Raw genomic sequence first — 22830 nt, forward strand, 5'->3', positions numbered from 1 at the left:
AGGTACCTGGGTCAGTAGCTCAAAATTCCAATAGCCAGGTAGTCACTTCTATAGGACAGATTAGAGTGGTGTTGGGACCGTTGGGAAATCACAATGGAATTGCCTGAGAAATTAAAGCTGTCTTGGGATTGATACACACTGTCTGGAGCACACTGATAAAATCCCTTTAGAGCTGGAGATTTCAGAGGGTTCTGACCTACTTAAGTTTAATAGCTACTCTGGAAAGGATAGAGGATTTGAAACTTTCTCGAACTCCTGGGTAATGATTAAACCAAAGCTCCAATTCAGCAGTGACCTTTATCCAATGCCTCCCTCCCCAACCCAAACTTTCTACCCAAAGCACTCACCTGCATATCTGACACCTTAACCCTTCCACCACTAGTCCAAACAACACTTAACTACCTGGCATCCTATTCTATAATTCTTACCTGGCATTCTATCTTTATTAACCATCAGGCACCCTCCCTCCTCATATACTAGTATTCTGACCCCCTGCCCCTGCCCCAGTCACATCCCGTCAACCTGTCTCCTGGTCTTACCTTGCTGCACCAGCCATACACTTGCTTACTTGGTTTTTCTCGGCTGTTAAAGTGGCGACTGGACACTTAAACCCTTGAATACAACACCCCTACAGATTAAAGGGATATGGGTTTGATACTAATCCATTTTCTGGCTGGTAGCATTGTTGGGTTTTGTAAAAGGAGCCTCTACACAGAAAATTCCTTGAGAAAAGAATGATGAAAATGTAAGATTTCTGTTAGAGTCATAGAAACCTACAACATGGAGATAGGCCCTTCAGCCCAAACTGGTCCATGCTGACCGTGCATTTCCCTGCACTTGGCCCATATCCTTCTTAGGTAAAAACAAGGACTGCAGGTGCTGGAAACCAGATTCTAGATTAGAGTTGTGCTGGAAAAGCACAGCAGTTCAGGCAGCATCTGAGGAGCAGGAAATTTGAAGTTTCGGTCAAAAGTTCTAATCCTGTCCTATCCACGTATTTGTTTAAATATCTTTTGAATGTTAATGTACTCGCTTCAACCACTTCTGCTGGCAGCTCATTCCATATGTGTACCACCCTTTGTGAAAAAAATAGTTGCCCCTCAGGTTCCCTTTTATTCTGTCCCCTCTAACCTTAAATTGATGCCCTCTATTCCTCGATTCCTCAACCCTGTGAAAAATTCACCCTTTCCATGCCTCTCATAATGTTATACACTTCTATAAGACTCCTCCCTCAGTCTTCTATGCTCAAAAGAAAAATGTCCTCGATGGTCCAACTTCTCCCTATAGCTCAGACCATTGAGTCCTGGCAACATCCTTCTAAATTTCTTCTGTATTCTTTCCAGTTTAAGAACATCTTTCCTATAGCAAGGTGACCAAAACTGAGCACAATACTCCAAGTGCAGCCTCATCAATGCATAACTGCAACATAATTTCCCAACTTCGATACTCAATGCCCTGAGTGATGAAGGCCATTCTTGGCTGCCCGGTCTATCTGCAACTCCACTTTCGGAGAACTGTGCACCTGAACTCCAAGGTCCTTGGTTCCACTCACTCCTTAAGGCCCTACCATTCACCATGAAACTCCGACCTTGCTTTGACTTCCCAAAATGCAATACCTCGCATATCTATATTAAAGTCCATCTGCTATTTTCAGCTCACTTCTCCAGCTGATCAAGGTCCTGCTGCAATCTCTGATAACCTTCCTCACTGTCTATGATACCACTGATTTTAGTTTCATCTGCAAACTTACTAATCATGCCTTTAACGCTGTCATCCAAATCATTGATATAGATAATGAACAACACTGGGCCCAGCACCGACCCCCAAAGTACATCACTTGTCACAGGCCTCCAGTCTGACAAGCATCCTTCCACTATTACCATCTGCTTCCTACCGTCAAGTCAATTGTGTATCCAATTTGCCAGCTCATATTGTCTTCCATGCAATCAAACCTTCCAGAACAGCTTACCATGTGAAACTTTATCAAAGGCCTTACTGAAATCCATATAGACAATGTCTGCCACCCTGCCCTCATCAACCTTCCTGGTCACTTCATCAAAGAACTCAAACAAACTTGAGACGCATGATTGCCCACGCACAAAGCCATGCTGACTGCTCCTAATTAAATCCTGTATTTCTAATCGCATGTATATCTTATCTCAGAATCTTCTCAAGTAACTTACCCACTACCCACTTATTGGTCTATAATTCCCAGGATTTTTTTTGCAGCCCATCTTGAATAAGGCACAGCATTTGCTACCCTCCTGTCTTCTGGGAGCTCACCCGTGGCAAACAGTGATGCAAAAATAACTGCAAGGGCCACCACAATTTTTTCTCTAGCGTTTTGCAGTGTTCTTTCATATATATCCTCTGAGGACCAGGAGATTTATCCACCTTGGTATATTTTAATCCATCCAACACCACCTCTACTGTGATATGAACTGTCCCCAAGATAGAGAGTTACAGAGATGTACAACATGAAAACAGACCCTTCGGTCCAACCCATTCATGCCGACCAGGTACCCCAACCCAATCTAGTCCCACCTGCCAGCACCTGGCTCATATCCCTCCAAACCCTTTCTATTAATATACCCATCCAAATGTTGTAATTGTACCAGCCTCCACCACTTCCTCTGGCAGCTCATTCCATATACGTACCCCCTGTGTGAGAAAGTTGCCCCATGGGTCTCTTTATATTTTTCCGTTCTGACCCTAAACCTATGCCCTCTAGTTCTGGACTCACCCACACCAGGGAAAAGACTTTGTCTATTAATCCTATCGATGCCCCTCATAATTTTGTAAACCTCTATAAGGTCACCCCTCAGCCTCCGATGCTGCAGGTAAAACAGCCCAATCTATTCAACCTCTCCCTATAGCTCAAATCCTCCAGCCCTGGCAACATCCTTGTAAATCTTTTCTCAACCCTTTCAAGTTTCACAACATCTTTCCGATAGGAAGGAGACCAGAATTGCATGCAATATTCCAACAGTGGCCTGACCAATGTCCTGTACAATATGACCTCCCACTCCTGTACTGAATACTCTGACTGATAAAGGAAAGCATATCAAATGCCGCCTTCACTATCCTATCTATCTGTGATTCCACTTTCAGGGAGCTATGAACCTGCACTCCAAGGTCTCTTTGTTCAGCAACAGTCCCCAGGACCTTACCATTAAGTATATAAGTCCTGCTAAGATTTGCTTTCCCAAAATGTAGCACCTCGCATTTACCACTTCTCAGCCTGTTGGCCCATCTGATCAAGATCCTGTTGTAATCTGAGTTAACCTTCTTCGCTGTCCACTACATCTCCAATTTTGGTGTCATCGGCAAACCTATACCTCTTTTGCTCTCATCCAAATCATTTATATAATTGATTAAAAGTAATGGACCCAGCACCAAATCTTGTGGCACTCCACTGGTCACAGGCCTCCAGTCTTTAAAACAGCCCTCTACCAGCACTCTCTGTCTTCTACCTTTAAGCCAGTTCTGTATCCAAATGGCTAGCTCTCCCTGTATTCTGTGGGATCTAATCTTGCTCACCAGTCTCCCATGTGGAACCATGTCAAACACCTTGCTGAAGTACATATAGATCACATCTACTGCTCTGCCCTCATCAATCCTATTTGTTACTTCAGAAAACTCAATCAAGTTTGTGAGACATGATTTTCCACTCACAAAGCCATGTTGACTATCCCTAATCGGTCCTTGCCTTTCCAAATACACGTACACCCTGTACCTCAGGATTCCCTCCCCTCCAACAACTTGCCCACCACCGACGTCAGGCTCACTGGTCTATAGTTCCCTGGCTTCTCCTTGCCACCCTTCCTAAACAGTGGCACCATGTTAGCCAACCTCCAGTCATCTGGTACCTCACCTGTGACTATCAATGATACAAATATCTCAGCAAGCGGCCTAGAAATCACTTCCTTAGCCTCCCAAAGAGTTCTAGGGTACACCTGATCAGGTCCTGGGGATGTATCCACGTCATGCATTTCAAGACATCCAGCACCACCTCCTCTGTAATATGGACATTTTGGAAGATTTCACCATCTATTTCCCTACAGTCTATATCTTCCATATCCTTTTCCACAGTAAATATTGATGCAAAATACTTATTTAGTATCTCCCCCATTTTCTGCACCTCCACACAAAGGCCGCCTTGCTGATGTTTGAGGGGCCCTATTCTTTCCCTAGTTACCCTTTTGTCCTTAATGTATTTGTAAAAACCCTTTGGATTCTCCTTAATTCTATTTAACAAAGCTATCTCCTGTGCCTTTTTTCCCTCCTGATTTCCCTTTTAAGTATACTCTTACTGCCTTTATATTCTTCTAAGGATTCACTCGATCTATCCTGTCTATACCTGACATCTGCTTCCTTTTTCTTAACCCAAACCCTCAATTTCTTTAGTTATCCAGCATTCCCTATACCTACCAGCCTTTCCTTTCACTCTAACCGGAATATACTTTCTCTAGACTCTCATTATCTCATTTCTGAAGGCTTCCCATTTTCCAGCCGTCCCTTTACCTGTGAACACTTGCCCCCGAGTAGCTTTCTAAAGTTCTTGCCTAATACTGTCGAAATAGGCCTTTTTCCAATTTAGAACTTCAAGTTTTAGATCTGGTCTATGCTTTTCCATCACTATTTTAAGTCTAATGGATTATGGTCGCTGGCCCCAAAGTGCCCCCCCCACTGACATCTTCGTCACCTGCCCTGGCTTATTTCCCAAGAGTAGGTCAAGTTTTACACCTTCTCTAGTAGGTACATCCACATACTGAATCAGAAAATTGTCTTGTACACACTTAACAAATTTCTCTCCATCCAAACCCTTAAGATTATGGCAGTCCCAGTCTATGTTTGGAAAGTTAAAATCCCCTACCATAACCACCCTATTATTATTAGATAGCTGAGATCTCCTTACAAATTTGTTTCTCAATTTCACTCTGACTATCAGGTGGTCTATAATACAATTATCCCTTTCTTCTTTCTCAGTTCCACTCAAATAACTTCCCTGGATGTATTTCTGGGCATCTCCTCCCTCAGTACAGCTGTAATGCTATCCCTTATCAAAAACACCACTCCCTCTCTTCTCTCGCCTCCCTTTCTCTCCTTCCTGTAGCATTTGTATCCTGGAACATTAAGCTGCCAATCCTGTCCATCCCTGAGCCATGTTTCTGTAATTGTTATGATACCCCAGTCCCATGTTCCTTACCATGTCCTGAGTACATCTGCCTTCCCGGTTCAGCCCCTTGTGTTGAAATAATGCAGTTTAATTTATTAGTCCTATCTTGCCCCTGCCTACTCTGACTGTTTGTTTGACTCTCTTCTTTTCTCAACTGTACCAGTCTTCGATTGATCTCTTTCCTCACGATCTCCTTGGGTTCCTGCCCACGCCCCCAACCTTACTAGTTTAAATGCTCCTGAGCACTCTAGCAAATCTCCTCACCAGTATATTAGTCCCCTTCCAATGTAGGTGCAATCCGTCCTCCTTGTACAGGTCACTTCTACCCCAAAAGAGATTCCAATGACCCAAAAATGTGAATCCTTCTCCCATACACCAGCTCCTCAGCCATGCATTCATCTGCTCTATCCTCCTGTTGCTGCCCTCACTAGCTCGTAGCACCGAGAGTAATTTAGACATTACTACTCTCAAGGACCTCCTTTTTAAATTCCTGCCTAACTTTCTGTAATTTCCCTTCAGAATCTCAACCTTTTCCCTTCCAATGTGGACAATGACTTCTTGCTGGCCCCTTTCCCCCTTGAGAACATTCTGCACCCTGTCTGAGACATCCTTGATCCTGCACCAGGGAAACAACACACCATTCTGATTTTTCACTGCTGGCCACAGAAACGTCTGTCTGTACCTCGTACTAGAGAGTCACCTAACACAATTGACCTCTTGGAACTCGACAAACTCTCATTGCATTAGAGCCAGTCTCAATACCAGAAACTTGCCTGTTTGCGTTACATTCCCCTGAGAATCCATCACCCCCTACATTTTCTAGAACAGCATATTGTTTGAAATGGGGATAGCCACAGAAGGCTCCTGCACTAACAGCTTAGCTTTCTTACCTTACCTGGATTTAACCTATCTATGTGACTGTAGCTGCAACTTTTACTCCTTCTTATAATTGCCATTCATCACATACAGTTGCTGTTGCAAATTCCTCATTGCTTCTAACTGTCTCTCCAACCAATCCATTCTGATAGGATTCAAAACCAAAAGCATTTACTGCAGATATAATCCACAGTAAACCAAAAACTCTCCTTAAACACCCACATCTGACCAAATAACCACTGATTTCCCCAAGTTCTCAAGTCGTCATGTCTTTCTCCATGGTGAGTACAGAGGAGAAATATTCACGAGAACCTCGCTTATCTCCTGCAGTTTAACACATACGTGTCCACTTTGGCCTTTGAGGAGTCCGATTCTTTCTCTCGTTCTTTTTCCTTTAATATGCTTAAAGAACCTCTTTGTATTTACCCTAATCTTCTTAGCCAAGGCTGTCTCATGCCCCCTTTCGCCCTCCTGATTTTGTCCTATTAGTCCCAAAAATAAGGTTCCCTCAGTTGAAATTTTTGCTCCAATAGCCTGGATTTTCTGATAGCCAAACAGTCATCATTCCAGGGTAGCTGGGAGTGGTGCATAGGGACGCTGTGGGATACCCATCTTCAAAGAAACTGCCTGTCAAGTGACTGTTTCAGTGTTAATTCTCCCATGTATCGAACCCTGCAAAATGTCCATTCAAAGTGGAGAACTTGGAGGGTTTTGATGAAATTGAGTAAACTGATTGTTCAGGAAAAGGTCAACTATTAAATACTCTTGAGTAGCTATACAACTGAACCCATGCTTGACTCAGTCCCACAACAATACCTCACTTACAGCTCCTCAGACTTAACATCCTTGTCTCACTAACTATTATCTTAAATTTGTACCCCCTGGGTTTTGACTATTCTACACCTTGAGCGATCCTATTTACCCTCTGTAGCCCTCATAATATTATGTAGCTCAGTTTTGGTGCTGAAAGGAAAACATCCTTATCCTACCAATATTCCCTCTTGAGTAATTTAGACTCTCCAACCCTGACACCATCCTGATGAATCTCCTCTGCAACCTTTCTAGTGCAATGATGTCCTTCCTGAAGTATGACCAGGGCTGCAAGCAGCATTTCATTTCTCACCCAACCATCATTTTATGCATCCTTTCCAGTATAACCTCTTCTGTCTTGCCTCTTTAACCACTTTATCTGCCAGCACTTCTACCTTCAGTAATTGGTATGCACACAAAGTACCTTTGATCTTCAGTACTTTCTAGAGCACTACCATTCATAACATGATCCTTGCCTTGTTACCTCTTAAGTGTGTTAGAAGGAGAAGGAGACCCTTCCACTGATCATGTTCCTGGTGACATCAAAAAGCAAGCTATTTTAATCCCATTTACAAGCATTTGGCCCATTTCTCTTGTACGTTTTGGCACTTGTTTTGTATGCTCGTGGGACCTAGGTGTCATTGGCTGACCAGCATTTATTGCCTGTCATTAGCTACCATTGAGAAGGCAGTGGTAAGCTTTCTTCTTTTAAACCACTGCTGTCCAGGTGCTGTAGGTATGTGCACCCAATGCCATTATGGAGGGAATTCCAGGATTTTGACCCAGTGACTGTGACATATTTCAAAGTCAAGATTGTGAGTGGCTTGGAGGGGATCTTGCAGCTGGTAGTGTTCTGATTTATCTACTGCCTTTGCCTTTATAGATGGAAGTGATTGAGAATTTAGAGGGACCTGTCAAAGGATCTTTGAATATATGTCGTGCATGCAGTATACATTACTGGTACTGAGCATCAGTGATGGAGAGAGGGGATGTTTCCCGTTGTGCTAATCAAGTAGCTGCTCTGTTTTGGATGGTATCAAATTTCTTGAGTATTGTTCGAGCTGTACCTATCCAGCCAAGTAAATGTGTCATCAAACTCCCCATTTGTTTCTTGTAGATGTGGATTAGGAGTCGAGAAATGAGTTACTTGTCGTAGTATTCCTGGTCTCTGGCTTGCTGTTGTAGCCACTGGTTTCATGTGTTGAGACCAGTTGAGTTTCTGGTCAATGGTCACCCCCTGGATGTTGTTAATGGGGAATACTGGCAACACAGAATGTCAAGGGGTGACATTAAGATTATCCCTTAGAGGAGATGGTCATTGCTTGGCAATTTTATGGTATTCAAAGTTTGTGTGAAGATTTGTAGCTTGGGTGCTAGCTGTTGTGGTTGTGTTCGCCAAGCGGGGAATTTGTGTTGCAGACGTTTCGTCCCCTGTCTAGGTGACATCCTCAGTGCTTGGGACCCTCCTGTGAAGCGCTTCTGTGATCTTTCCTCCGGCATTTGTAGTGGTTTGAATCTGCCGCTTCCGGTTGTTAGTTCCAGCTGTCCATTGCAGTGGTCAGTATATTGGGTCCAGGTCGATGTGCTTGTTGATTGAATCTGTGGATGAGTGCCATGCCTCTAGGAATTCTGTGGCTGTTCTCTGTTTGGCTTGTCCTATAATAGTAGTGTTGTCCCAGTCACACTCTTGTTGCTCGTCATCTGTGTGTGTGGCTACTAAGGATAGCTAGTCATGTCATTTCGTGGCTAGTTGGTGTTCATGGATGCGAATCATTAGCTGCCTTCCTGTTTGTCCCATGTAGTGTTTTGTGCAGTCCTTGCATGGGATTTTGTATGCTACGTTGGTTTTGCTCATGCTGGGTATCGGGTCCTTTGTCCTGGTGAGTTGTTGCCTGAGAGTGGCAGTTGGTTTGTGTGCTGTTATGAATCCGAGTGGTCGTAGTAGTCTGGCTGTCAGTTCAGAAATGTTTTTGATGTATGGTAAAGTAGCTAGTCCTTTGGGTTGTGGCATCACCTCATTCCGTTGTCTTAGGCATCTGTTGATGAAATTGCAGGGGTATCCCTTTTTGGCGAATACATTGTAGAGGTGTTCTTCTTCCTCTTTTTGCAGTTCTGGTGTACTGCAGTGTGTTGTGCTGAAAATGTGTTGCTGGAAAAGCACAGCAGTTCAGGCAGCATCCAAGGAGCAGAAGAATCAATGTTTTGGGCATGAGCCCTTCTTCAGGAATGAGGAATCTCCTCATTCCTGATGAAGGGCTCATGCCCGAAACATTGATTCTCCTGCTCCTTGGATGCTGCCTGACCTGCTGTGCTTTTCCAGCAACACATTTCCTGCTCTAATCTCCAGCATCTGCAGTCCTCATTTTCTCCCTGCAGTGTGTTGTGGCCCTTTTGAACAGTGTCTTGATGCAATTTCTTTGTGTGTTGGGGTGGTTGCTTTCGTAGTTCAGGACTTGGTCTGTGTGTGTGGCTTTCCTTGTATACCTTTGTGGTGAATTCTCCGTTAGGTGTTCTCTGTACCATCACGTCTAGGAATGGGAGTTGGTTGTCCTTTGCTTCCTCTCTAGTGAATCGGATTCCTGTGAGTGTGGCGTTGATGATCCAGTGTGTGTTCTCTATTTCTGTGTTTTTAATGATTACAAAGATGTCATCTACATATCTGACCCAGAGTTTGGGTTGAATTTGCGGTAAGACTGTTTGTTCTAATCTTTGCATTACAGCTTCTGCTATGAGTCCAGAGATGGGTGAGCCCATGGATGTGCGGTTGATTTGTTCATATATTTGGTTGTTGAATGTGAAGTGTGTTGTGAGGCGCAGATCCAGTAGTTTGAGTATGCAGTCTTTGTTGATAGGTTCACCGTCTTGTTGTCTGTTCTGTATGTCCAGTAGGTTGGCTCGGGTTTTGTCAATAGAGGTGAACAGTGCCGTTACATCGAATGAGACTATATAGTTTCTTCCTTGTCTATGTGTATATTTCTGATGATGTTCAAGAATTCCTGTGTTGACTGTATAGAGTGTTTCAGTTTCTGCTGGAGCTCTTAAGCCAGTTTGTGTGATGGTGTCCCTGGTAGTGATATGATGGGTCTGAGTGGGATGTCTGGTTTGTGCACTTTGGGTAGTCCATAGAATCTGGGGGTGTTGTTGCTTTCAGGTTTCATTCTTTGTAGGTCAAACCTGGTTATCTGTCCGTTTTGTTGCCAAGTTTGTAGATGGTACAAAAATAGATGGAGGGACAGGTAGTCTTGAGGAAGCAGGGACTCTGCAGAAGGACTTGGACAGGTCAGGAGCATCATAGAGTTATACAGCACAGAAACAGGCTCTTCGGTCCAACTCGTATTTTGAAGGGCTGAGTATATTTTCTCCTGCTCCATTTACTTGCTAGCAACTCTCCTTTAGATTACTTACAGTGTGGAAACTTTGTTTCATATGTTTGGTCAGGATCATCTCAGATACCCAAATTTTATATATCATGGGACCTGACCTCATGTCGACCTTATCTCTTACCTATTCAAGGCCATTTCTGTGGTTTCGACAACGAACTTCATCCCCTTGAAGTAAACTGTCTGTCTTGCTTGGTGGAGCCATATGGCTGACATTGGCATTCCTGCTGCCGTTTCACCCCCTCTCCCCTCTTTCCCCCCCGCCACCTACCCCCCCCCCCCCCCCCCCCCCCCCCGCGCCCCAGCTTTGTTGCAATCACTACAAGGTGTTTGTTGATAGCACTGTTGATGACACCTTCCATCACTTTACTGATGATTGTTTGGCCTTTTGTGTTGAGGGCATGTCTGGACAATTTTCCACATTGTCAGGTAGATGTCCGTGTTGTAACTGTACTGCAGCAAGTTGGCTAATAGAGTGGCATATTTTGCATATAAGTCTTCGGTATAATTGCTGGAACGTTGCTGAAGCCTTTAACCTTTGCAGTGTCCAGTGCTTCCATTCATTTTTTGATATTGTGTTAAGAGAATCAAATTGACTGACGACTGGTATCTGTGATGTAGGGACCACTGGAGGAGCCCAAGATGGATCACCTACTCAACACTTCTGGCTGACGATTGCTGAGACTTTGTTTCAATTTTACTCTTTGCCGTAATATGCTGGGCTATTCCATCATTGAGGGTTGGGATATTTGTGGCGCTGTCTCCCCCGATGAGTTGCTTAATTGTCCACCACCATTCATGACTGTATGTGGCAGAACTATTGAATTTAAATCTGGTCCGTTGGTTATGGGATCATTTAGCTGTGTCTTTGACTCGCTGCTTATGCTATTTGGCACATAAGTAGTCCTGTTCAGTAGCTTCACTACGTCATGTTTTGATATTCTTGGTGCTGCTCCTGGCATGCCCTTTGGATTCTGCATTGAACGAGGGTTGATCCCCTGGATTGACGGTAATGGTTAAGTAGACACATGCTGGGCTGTGAGGTTGCAGATTGTGCCCGAGTACAGTTTTGCTGTTGATGGCTCTCAATGCATCGTGGATGATCAGTCTTGAGTTGCTAGGTCTGTTCAAAGTGATAGTGCCACCATTGTGGGAGTTAAAAAATCACACAACACCAGGTTATAGTCCCAACAAGTTTAGTTGGAAGCACACTAGCTTTCGGAGCGACGCTCCTTCATTAGGTGGTAGCATCTCCAAATCATTACCATTATGGGAGTTATTCTCAATGTGAAGGTGGGGCTTCATCTCCACCAGGGCTTTTACCAATACTGCCAAGGACAGATCCATCTGTAGCTGGATGGTATGTTTTTTTCTATCTTTTTGGTTCCCTCGCTACTTGTCGCAGATCCAATCTAGCAGTATTGAAATCCCCCACCCAGCATACTTTTGCTCGCTTGTCACTCTGTTTTCTCAAAGGGTTACTCAACTTGGAGGAGTGCTCATTAATCAGCCAAAGGAGGACCATGTGTAGTAATTAGCAGGAGGTTTCTTTGCCCATGTTTAATCTGAAGCCTCAAGACTTCATGGGGTCCGGAGGCAATGTTGAGTATTTCCCAGGCAACTCCTTTCTGACTCTATGCCACTGTGATGCCACCTCTTGCTGGTTGGACAGGGTAAAAAAAATCCAAGGATGGTTTGAGATTTTTTTTTGGGACATTGTCTGTAAGGTTTGCATGAGTGCTGTTTCTACTGTTGTCTTTTCTGGTGCCAAGCTTAATGGCAAGTGGCCATTTCAAGTATTCATTCTGAATACTTAAATGTTGTGTGATAGTTCCTGCTTCTACCACCTTTTCCAGTGGTGAGTTCCAGAAATCCATCAATATCTATGTTTACAAAATAAACCTATTAAATCCCCCTAAGCCTCATGACACTTACCAGGGCAATTGAAGGAAGGGTGACAACGCCCCAAGTCAGGATAGTTTGTGGCTTGGATGAAAATCTGCACATAGCGATAATCCCTTATGTTTGCTGTCTTTGTCCTGCTTACTGGTCGAAGTTGGTGACAAAGGCACCATCGTGATTTGCTGTAATGTATCTTGGAGATGGTACACACTGCCCTTATCCTATCCCCGTACAAGCTTGTACATCCTGCGGTCCCACACAGAAATCAGTGGCAAATGAGTGTTTGCTAACAGTCTCAATTGCCTGTACATTTTCTTTTTTTTTTGAAAAATAGGCAGGAGGCCAATTTTGGTGCCTACTTACTTTTAAAGGATCCGGCTGGAGCAGGTGAAATTACATGTATGATTGCTGTCTCTCGTTTTATGTTCCTTCCACCCATTGCTGAAGCCAGTTCGGTAGGGTCTAAAAAATCTAGCTGATGGGTTTCATTGTCAATAGGAAGTACCTGAGAAAATGCTGTGTTGAAGGCACCTTGATACTTGTAGTACTTAATAGGTCCTTTTTGATTCCTAGAATTCATGTGAAATTTACTTTGTATCTATTGGCTCACACTATGATTGAAAGAGCAAAGTAGTTTCCAGTAATTACGTTGTGACTTAAATTCTAAGTTCTTCCTTCCTTTGCCACTGTTGTTATTCCAGAGCATTAAATTAAATTGTATAGTGAAGAAGCAATATTGTTTTAATATGGACACGAGTTTTGATTTTTGGACACAGATCATTGTGAATCCTAATGAGTACTATCACAGCCAGCTTGATGCATATTGAGGTTTAAGGGATTGATATCAAGTCCTTGATATTTAAAACTGATGTTTAAACCTGAGTTGAGATTCATATTCAACATTGGCAATTACAGGGGTAATATTTTAGACAGTATCAGTAATGAACAATGAAATGCTGATCAAGTCAGTATAAATTAAATTTGAAGTTCTTAAGCTTAAATCTCAAGTATAGCAGTCTTCTTTTTTAAAAAGAAAAACTTTGTCTTTTTTGTTGAAAATCCTTGGGTTCAGTGACACCGTGAATCACAATCAACTAACCTTGGAGAATTTGAAGTTAAAAAGAATTGGGTATAATTTAATGTCCCTTTCTGTGGAAGGATGAATTTGTAAAGTGCCACGAGAATTTTTAAAAATGTGGTCAATGTAAGGTTCTAATGTTTAGGCAAAAAAGTGGAAAGAAATGTCAAGCTATTGTAAAAGCTTGGGCCAGTGAGCATTCTTCGAGGAGAAAGTGAGGACTGCAGATGCTGGAGATCAGAGCTGAAAATGTGTTGCTGGAAAAGCGCAGCAGGTCAGGCAGCATCCAAGGAACAGGAGAATCGACGTTTCGGGCATAAGCCCTTCTTCAATGCCTGAAGAAGGGCTTATGCCCGAAACGTCGATTCTCCTGTTCCTTGGATGCTGCCTGACCTGCTGCGCTTTTCCAGCAACACATTTTCACCAGTGAGCATTCTAACAAGTTTGGACACTTGCAGAAACATTTTCAGAATGTAGAACTCCACAATAAGACAATAGCAAGTATAAAGAACTGAAAAAATCACTTTACCTGACAACGGGGCTTTGAAAGCTTATGATTTCAAATAAACCTATTGGACTATAACCTGGTATCATGTGACTTCTGACTTTGCGTTAAAATGTTAGCTAAGGACATCCTTAATGAACATCTATGCCATGCATGAAAGGCATGAAAATTACCAACACATTAATGGTCAATAAGGAAATAATGGCAAACTAATCAAGTCAATAATAAAGGAATTGGAAATTAATCATGTTGGTTTGAATGAGATTTCACACTACCCAAGTGTTATCAGTCATACAATACAACACAAGGCTGGATTCAAAAAGGATATAAGGATAAGGGTGTTGGCACAAATCCAAGATTAAGATAGAGTATAGTCAACAAGAATGCAGCAGCAACAAGAACATAGCAGGAGACAGCATCTCAATCAACTGGCGAGCTTAAAACCAGAGTTCATAAAAGTAAATTGTCACTACAACCTTGCAAAGTATCATGTTAATTGCACTTGTACTTAATAAACATGCTGCTGCATATGCCTGAGCTATTCAGTGACTGCACGGAAGTAAAGGTCCCAAATGTTTGCTCGTTCTAATTTGCATTCAGAGGTCTGTGAAGAGGATCATGTGGTCATTTAACAAGGCACCACCTTTCGTTTAAGGGCATTTTCCTATTTAGCTAGCAGTGGACGAAGGCCATTCTATGCCATGTAGGCATATTGCCAGGAATTCTGGATTAGTGGTGCTGGAAGAGCACAGCAGTTCAGGCAGCATCCAAGGAGCAGTAAAATCGACGTTTCGGGCAAAAGCCCTTCATCAGGAATACCTATATTGCCAGGAATGCTCAAATGCGGGACCTAGGGTATGTTCGGAAAGTCCCTCTCTAGCAGGCACTCCTTGCCAGTGGAGGCAACCACTGGTGTGAATGACGAGTCCTGGAGTAAAAACCCACACTAGTCTTCAAGTCAACCTGGTACACCTTGCTGGACTCTTGCTGTAATCGGTGAACGTACCACAGTCACTTTATCCTTGGGGCACCATCAACAATTCTGTCTCTGAGCTGCACTGCCCTAATATGATTGGAGGTAAAGTAAGTATTCAACTGGGATTTAGTCCCATTAGGCATCCTGAATATAATTATGGCAGAGTAGAGTCTCATTTTCCAGCTCGTGGATAGGCTTCTCTCGAACATGAAATTCCACCTGTCTTTCTAAATATGGTCATTTAGGGCTACTAAATGACTGCAGAGAAACACCTGTCATATGGAACAGAAACAGGGCTTCCAATACAGTGAAATCCAAAAGATTGTGCACAGTGTTATTAGATATGATTATGACTCTTTCAGTGTAAGTATTTATAGGTTATGTTTATTATTATTCATACTAAATAATTGACGGCAAGAACTGAAAACGAAAATGCTGGAAATCACAGTGGGTCAGGCAGCATCCATGAAGAGAAAGCATGATAACCTTTTAAGTCTTCAAGTCTTGTCTCAAAATCTTATCTTGCTTTTACTCCATGGATGTTGCCTGATTTGTTGTGATTTCTAACATTTTTTTTGTTCTCTGCACTGATTCTAGCACCTGCAGTAATTTGCTCCTACATAACGGCAAGAATTGGGGCAAGGTTTTGAGAACAGACTGTGAGAATATCCATTTAAGTGTACTAAAAATTACTAATGTAAAAATAATTAGCCATTTAAATTTGAGAATATCTGGGTAAATCATAATTTGATAATAGGAAATAAAAATGTAGATATCTAGATTAGGGTGGGGCAAGATTATATCTGTTGGTGATTATGCAAAAGCATCTCTGTGTATCCTTTTATATGCTTTTATTAAGGCTGAGTTTTCTAAATCAGAAGGATTATTTTGAAGTCAGAAAAAACAGCAACTTGAAACAATTTCAGAAATTTCCTCAAAAATGTACGTAAACAATAACTTATTAATAATAAATAATGTCATAGCATGTGTCTATCATGGTCATTGTGCATTGTAGTATTTAATTTCATCTGCAGTACCATTTATCGTCACAAATTTCCAACAGTTTTACCCAATTAGCAACATGCTGAGAGGTGCTTATTTATGCAATACTTGTTAGAAGAAGACTATTTGTATTTTAGATTACTGATTTCAAAAAGTTGTCTGGTTATTCGCTAGTTTGAGTCTAAAAAAACTACTGACATATTCAATCATTCTAAAATTTTAGTAGATATCATTACTGCTATTAAATACTTGACAGAAGCATTTTGCTGCTCTGGAGCAGAACTAAAATGTGAAATATTGTATTCAACTGAGAATTTGACCCAGCAGTATGTGTAACCCAGAATTTGACCCAGCAGACAATGAAATTTAGGACTGAGTGTCAGTCATAATATTCCTTGTAATATCAATAATTCAAAGTGTGATCTCTCTTAAGCTTCTCAAAACCCGGTATGAGAAAAATCCTCAAATTTTCTTCAGAGAGCTAGTAGAATAGGAAATTAGCCTCCATCGTAAAAATTGAATATCCTTTATTGTCAGAGAGTAGTAGCGGCCATTCCGAACTTTGCTCTGTTCTGAATTTGTAACACTTTGTTAAAATTCTTCTGTAATATTATTGCTTAACAATATTGAATTGAAATTAAAGTAAAAGTCATTCAGTTTTTAGAATTTTTTTGAACAGTGGCATTACTGCTGTTCTGTCAACTCTGGGGTAGCTGGTGTCCTGTTGATGGGACAGGATGTAGTCAGGAATGGGACATGTGATTTCTAAAATATTGGCTATACATTATGATTCAGGTAGTATGATTGTCAGATTCTTGAGTTATCAATGGAACATGTGAATTTTAGTACAGAGCCCAAGATGTTTGTGTGGTAGAAGTTGCAGAGTCAATAGGACGAGGTTTGTTGTTGTCATTTCCAGGGCCTTGATCAATTGAAGGTACCCTTCATTGTGTTTTATTGGGGAGGTGATAACAAAACTTCGCTGAACAATTCATCCGGACATCAGGTTGGTGATCTGGAGTCTGAGTTCAAATATTTTTAATCCATTTGATAGTCTGACAAACCATTCTCATTAGGTGCACTGGTTTATATATAATTCAATTTTATGGTAGGATCCATGGCAAACAAGACTATAATGTTTATTTAGCAGATAATAATTTTATGCGTCATGGTACCTTTTTAGAGGAAAATCACTTTACCAAACTTGCCAGCCACTTTCATCACTTGTTTCCCTTTCTGTAGACCTGATATACTTTCTAAGGAAGGAGCAGCACATTTGCTACTGTAGAATATTTTTTCAAATTTCACAGATTAGTTGCCCATATAAATTGGCATTGTGACAACAAATTGATTGCTAATGACGTGAGCTGAAACATTGAATTCTTTTGAAGTATTCTATCAAAGGGACCGTTACAGCCTGTAATCCTGTCCTTATCCACCATTCAAATGTGCACATTTTTATACATGGTAAGATATCAGGAAACACATGGTTGAATATTCTGCTTCATTGCTCAATGCTGATGAGGCACTCGATGAAGTCTGGTCAGTCTGGACCAGGACTCAAATCTGTAATCAACGTGATATGTATTGTAAAATTTTGGGATTTGGGGCCACCTAATATCAGCAGTTGAAAATTTGTAAAAAATTTTCAGATATTTCATTCAATTTAAATTGCAATTTAGATAGAACACAGAAGATTTTATAATGCCTAGACCAGATGATGAAGTGAAAGTTGGCACAGTGTGTCTCAACATTATTAAAGTCAGAAAAGGGAGTATCCTGCTCTCTGGCTGAAATGCTAGGGAGTTTTTCCCCAGGTCTTCCACCTGATGAAGACTACCCCTGACTCTGAACACTTGATGTACTCTCTTTAAACTGGCTGATAATTTTGGCAATGCCAATTGTTATGGAGCTGAGATTGACCCCCTCCCCCTCTGAGAGCTATAAACCTCATAATCTGTTATAAAACAGACATGGATAAATGAAATAAATAAGTAACTCAATAAGTAACAATTTATTTATCTAACTCCAACAATGAACACATTAACAGAATCACTAACAAACTGAGCAATTCCCCTCCAACTACTAAGTATTCTCCAATAAAACACAATCTTAATAGTATACTGTTCCAATAAAATACAAGTCCCAGTTATATAACAAAGCAGTAGAATGTAGTCTCACAAAATTACAGCAAAAATGTGTCTTAAGGAATGCTCCTCACTCTCTTCCTGATCCTCCACCAGGAACACCTTTCTCTGTTGAATTCAGGTGCCTGAAATGCCTCTTTCTATCAAATTCTTGTGTCTGGAAAATTGTTTTAGATGGTGCTTGATCAGAGATTTTAAAGATTTCTGACAGAGCCAAACGTTTACTGTTCAAATCGCAGTTCACTCTCACCCTGATTTTCAAAATGCCCTTATCTTTTATACCCTTTTTTTTTGGCAATTGGATTGATTCTAGGTAGTCAAAACTATCAGATTTAAATTTAATTGGGTTTGGTTTAAATTAATTGGCTAATATTGAAGCTGGTTGCTTTAACATCAATACAAGCTCAGGTTCCCAACCACACTTAATACAAACGTTTCAATTTCAGAACTGTCTGTACATCTATATCTGCTTGTACACAGATTTGTTTAAATCCACAAATTTTGAAAAGCACATCACCTCTTAGAGGGAAGAATGCTGGTCCCTTTATCATTTTTACAAATTCTAATTTCCTGCCTTCCAATTCACAAGTACTTGACACAACCTGGCAACACAACCATGCTTCGAACCACTCGATGGGTACATCAGATTGTAAAACATCCCTTTATAATTCCTTTTATGATAATGTTAGATTTTATTCTTTTGGTGAATGAGACATTTTTATTTCCTAAGCATGCATTGATAATAGGCTACACATGGTGCCAGACAGTTGTTTTGATGCCAATTCCATGGACCACATTGGGCTTGGTGATCCTGGTGGCCGCAATTTTCACCTTTGCTCTTGATATGAGAGATCACTTATGTTTGGACAAAAGAAGATAACTGCTATGGCAACAATTTTAAAAAAATCTCATGCTACTCAAAACATACTGACAGGAAGGTAAATTTTAAGTATATAAGCTTGCCTCGGGAGTTCAGCAGTCTTCATTTTTTTGGGGCAGCAGTTTAAGTCGGAGGCAGTGAGGATCAGAGGTCTGACAGGAAGGTAAATTTTAAGTATATAAACTTACCTCATGTATAGGCAGAGCGCACGCTGAGCAGGAGCGGACACGGGACTGCTGGGTAAGTGAGGCTTTATATTTGGGCAGTTGCTTTACCCAAAACACTACTCGGGTACTATTTCCCCCCCCCAACACACCCCCGTCCTCCTTTAACCAAATAAAAGGTTCTGTGCACCGGATTGGTGAGTTTTTTTTTAGTTTTCAGTAATCTCATTGGGAATTTAGAATAGTGGGAATGGAGGTTAGGGCAGTTAACTGTTCCTCATCTGCGGGAAGTCACCCAACTTGAGCTCCTCAAAAACCTGGATGAATGTTAGATCATTCGGGAGGTGGCGGGGTTATTAAGAGGAGTTAGAGGGAGGCAGACATACCTCAGGTGCAAGAAGATGGTAGAGTTACTGTCGGGGGTAGAAAAGGAACTGTCGGACAGTGCAGAGATCCACAGTGGCCATTCCCCTCAACAACATGTGTACCATTTTGCATACTGTTGGGGGAATGACTTACCAAAGGTAAGCAATGGCGCACAAGTACCAGTGTCTTTCCCCTTCCCATCTGAGCAACAGGGACAGAGGAACAGAGCATTAGTCCTTGGGAACTCCATAGTTAGAGAGAACAGATAGGAGGTTCTGTGGGAACGAGAGAGACTCATGGTTGGTGTGTTGCCTCCCAGATGCCAGGGTCTGTAATGTATCTGATGGTGTTTTTGGCATCTTTGAGGGGGAGGGGAAGGGGGAGCTGGCCCAAGTCGTGGTCCACGTAGGCAACATCAACATAGGTAGGAAGAGAGATGCGGATTTAAAGCAGAAATTCAAGGAGCTAAGGTGAAAGCTTTCTGCTAGAAGAGATTAGAGTGATCATCTCTGGTTTGTTGCCCATGCCACGTGCTAGAGAGAGAAGTTGAACACGTGACTACGGGACTGGTGCAGGAGGGAGGGTTTTGGATTCCTGGATAATTGGGGCTTTTTCTGGGGTAGGTGGAAATGCTACAAATAGGATGGTCTTCACCTGAACCTGAGGGGTACCAATATCCTGGGAGCTAAACTTGCGAATGCTCTTTGGGTGGGTTTAAACTAATTCAGCAGATGGATGGGAACCCAAACTGTAGTTTGAGTATACAGGAGGTTGAGAGTAGTGAGGTCCAAAATAAGGTTTCAAGATCACAAGAGGGCACCGGCGAGCAAGATGTTGGTTTTAAGTGTATCTACTTCAATGCCAGAAGTATTCAGAATAAGGTGGGTGAATTTGCAGCATGGGATGGTACAAGGGATTTCAATGTTGTGGCAATTTCAGAGGCATGGGTAGAGCAGGGCCAGGAATGATTGTTGCAGGCTCCTGTGAGAATGTGTATAGGGTATAAGCAGGCAAGGAAGGAGTTAAGTTCTGAGTTTTGTGAAACGAGATTCAGCTGAGCATGACTCAGATCAGATAAGAATTTGCAGTTAACAATGGGGTGTTAGAGGCAAGGGTAATGGGTTATCAAGGTAGAAAAGCATATATTATGTCGAGCCATTTAACAAGATGAGGTAGCATTCAGTATGTAATATCAGTTAACAAGGTGAAAATATCCATTGTATGAATCCAGTTAACAAGGTTAAGAACATTCATTGTATAACAGTAAAGAACTTGATCTCTGTTTTTGATACTCATTGATTGTAACGGTCACCCAATTAATATGTATGTTGCCTTATCGAGATGCTCCTTCTCGTAAAATGACTATATACTTCATTGAAAGACTGTTGTTCCAGAGAAGACAGTGAACTCATGTCTCTGTGCACATGGGTGATCGTTCTCTCTTCCTCCAGGGCCCAGGATAACGATGAAGGATGTAGAACTGTACTGTCTCTCTGAGCATTTTGCTTTGACTGAGGGGGGGAGGGAATGGGATGACAATGTTGGCGTAGTCGGCAGGATCGTTATGATAAGATGGTGTAAGTGGCCACTCAGATCATCAGTGTCTCGAGACGGAAGGACCCACAAGGTAAGATTTTAAACCATGGTCCCCCTCGATATTCCAGTGTGCCGGAGTCGGTCCCCTCCTATGGATTCCTGGAATGGTAATTAGGTCAATTGCAAGGCATAGTTTCACAAGCACGTTGGCAGATACAGGTTAGAGTCCTCTGTGGTGCATTGGGGGGAATGGGGGTGTGATTGATGTTCGAGTCCTCTGCATGATACTGGAGTTTGCGTCACCTGGGATAGGTTTGGTTTCAGGTTCAAGTCTTCTGTGTGGTACTGGGATTTGAGTCCCTGGGGTGGGTTTGATTGAGGTTTGAGTCTTCTGTGTGGTATTGGGGTTCAAGTCTACTGGGTGTGTTGATTTGAGGTTCAAGTCCTCCACACTATGCTGAGGTTTGAACTTTGTGTTTGAGGTTCAAGCTCTGCATTTAACTGGGATTTGAGTTTTCTGTGTTTGAGGTTCAAACGAGCTTCGAACTCTTAATGGGACTTCGGGTTCTCGGTGTTTAATTGGGGTTTGAGCAAAGTGAGAAAAGGGTTTAAGTCCCCTAGTTGTGAAATTTGAGGCTCTGTGAGTCTTTGTTCTAGGGGAAGAGAGTGGTTTGAATTGTGGTGCTATGTGGTCCGCTGTGAGGCCTTTCTCTTATTATAAGTGTAATTTCAGTGAGAGTATGCAAAACAAAAAGAGAAACGCTGAAATCAAGGTTGTACTAATACTTGGGTTGAGAAAAGAAAGTTTCAATGTACATTGTGCCATTTTGTGAGTGTTTGATGTTTAAAAATTTTGGTTTGTTAAAGTACTGGTTCAGAAAATCCTTTTAAGTAATTGTTTTGCGTTGTTTGAATCAGGATCTCAATTCAACGTGTTTTGTGAACCATGTAATGGGGCAGGTTTTGTTTTTACATTGAAATTGTACAACGTTATGACCTTTTTTTAAAATGATCAAACTTTTAACCATAAAACAAATTGAGTGCCTGAGCCCCTGATTTGATTCAAATTCAACAATGCCTGTTTAGAAAAAAAAACGTTGGGTCAGTGGGTCATGCTTTAGCCAGATGAGAGTATTGTATTAAAGTATCTTTGTTGCTGTGTTTTTAATGCAGAGTGTTCACAAAAAGAAGAGTGCATTTGAGTTTGATTTTTTTGTTAAAGATTTTCTAGAGAATATTACAATTTGAGGCTGAGCTGTTTAAATTCTGTTATTTACTGTTAAGACTTCTTTGGCCCCCTTTATATTGATCTCTACCAAAGTTGCCACTTTAATTCTGACTGTTTTATTTGGGAAGTTTCATCTGGAAAAAATATTTTAAAATATTCAGCATTTGTTTCCTACAAATATTAGAGATTTAAATCTGAACTGAAACTGTCTTTTAAATTGCTGAAACACACAAAATATTTTGTTGTTTTCTTGCTGTTGCAGACTTTTGAAATACTATTCCTGATAGTTTTCACATTAGCCAAATATCAATTTGTTAAAGGAAAATAATTTTTGAATAATCTGAATGGGGTCCCCCGAGGGTTTGATTTTAGGACCATTTATTGTTGCTTATAATTGACTGAATTGTTTAGGCAGTACAATTTAGATGTTTATGGATTGTACAAACCTTGATAATGGTGAACAGAGTAGCAAACTTCAAGAATTCAAATAATGTTGAAATAGGCAGATACAATTTAGTGTAGTTAAATGTGTGACTGTCTTCATACTGATAACCACCTTGGCAAGGAGGGAATGAGAGAGGAAATGCATAGATACTTTCAGCAGCTAACAACTTCTCTAGAGTTTTTCCATTCACAGGTAAAACATGCTTTTGGACCACTGACCACCCCTCCACAAGCTAATCCAATGGACTCTATCAGCTCCCCAGGCATGAGCACAAAAAGTGAAGAAGCTAACAACAGTGAAGAGGAGGTCGGTATGCATTTTGTCAGTGGCCTTCCTGTGGACATTAAACCACATGA

The 22830-nt window shown here is 41.5% G+C and overlaps 1 protein-coding gene across 24 annotated transcripts in view; it reads left to right on the forward strand.

The window, feature by feature from the left end:
• LOC140481497 (protocadherin Fat 3-like) overlaps positions 1 to 22830 on the forward strand; it is a 792082-nt gene that overhangs the window by 432921 nt on the left and 336331 nt on the right. The window contains exon 4 of one of the 24 annotated variants that reach the window (XM_072577805.1): positions 22667 to 22780. The exons of the other annotated variants lie outside the window; for them this stretch is intronic. Coding sequence (XP_072433906.1) covers positions 22667 to 22710 — 44 coding nt within the window. The 3' untranslated portion in view covers positions 22711 to 22780. Of the gene's footprint in view, positions 1 to 22666; positions 22781 to 22830 lie in introns of those variants that run through there. 24 annotated transcript variants of the gene reach the window in all.

The sequence above is a fragment of the Chiloscyllium punctatum genome, chromosome 9, assembly GCF_047496795.1.
Source record: "Chiloscyllium punctatum isolate Juve2018m chromosome 9, sChiPun1.3, whole genome shotgun sequence".
NCBI lineage: Eukaryota > Metazoa > Chordata > Chondrichthyes > Orectolobiformes > Hemiscylliidae > Chiloscyllium > Chiloscyllium punctatum.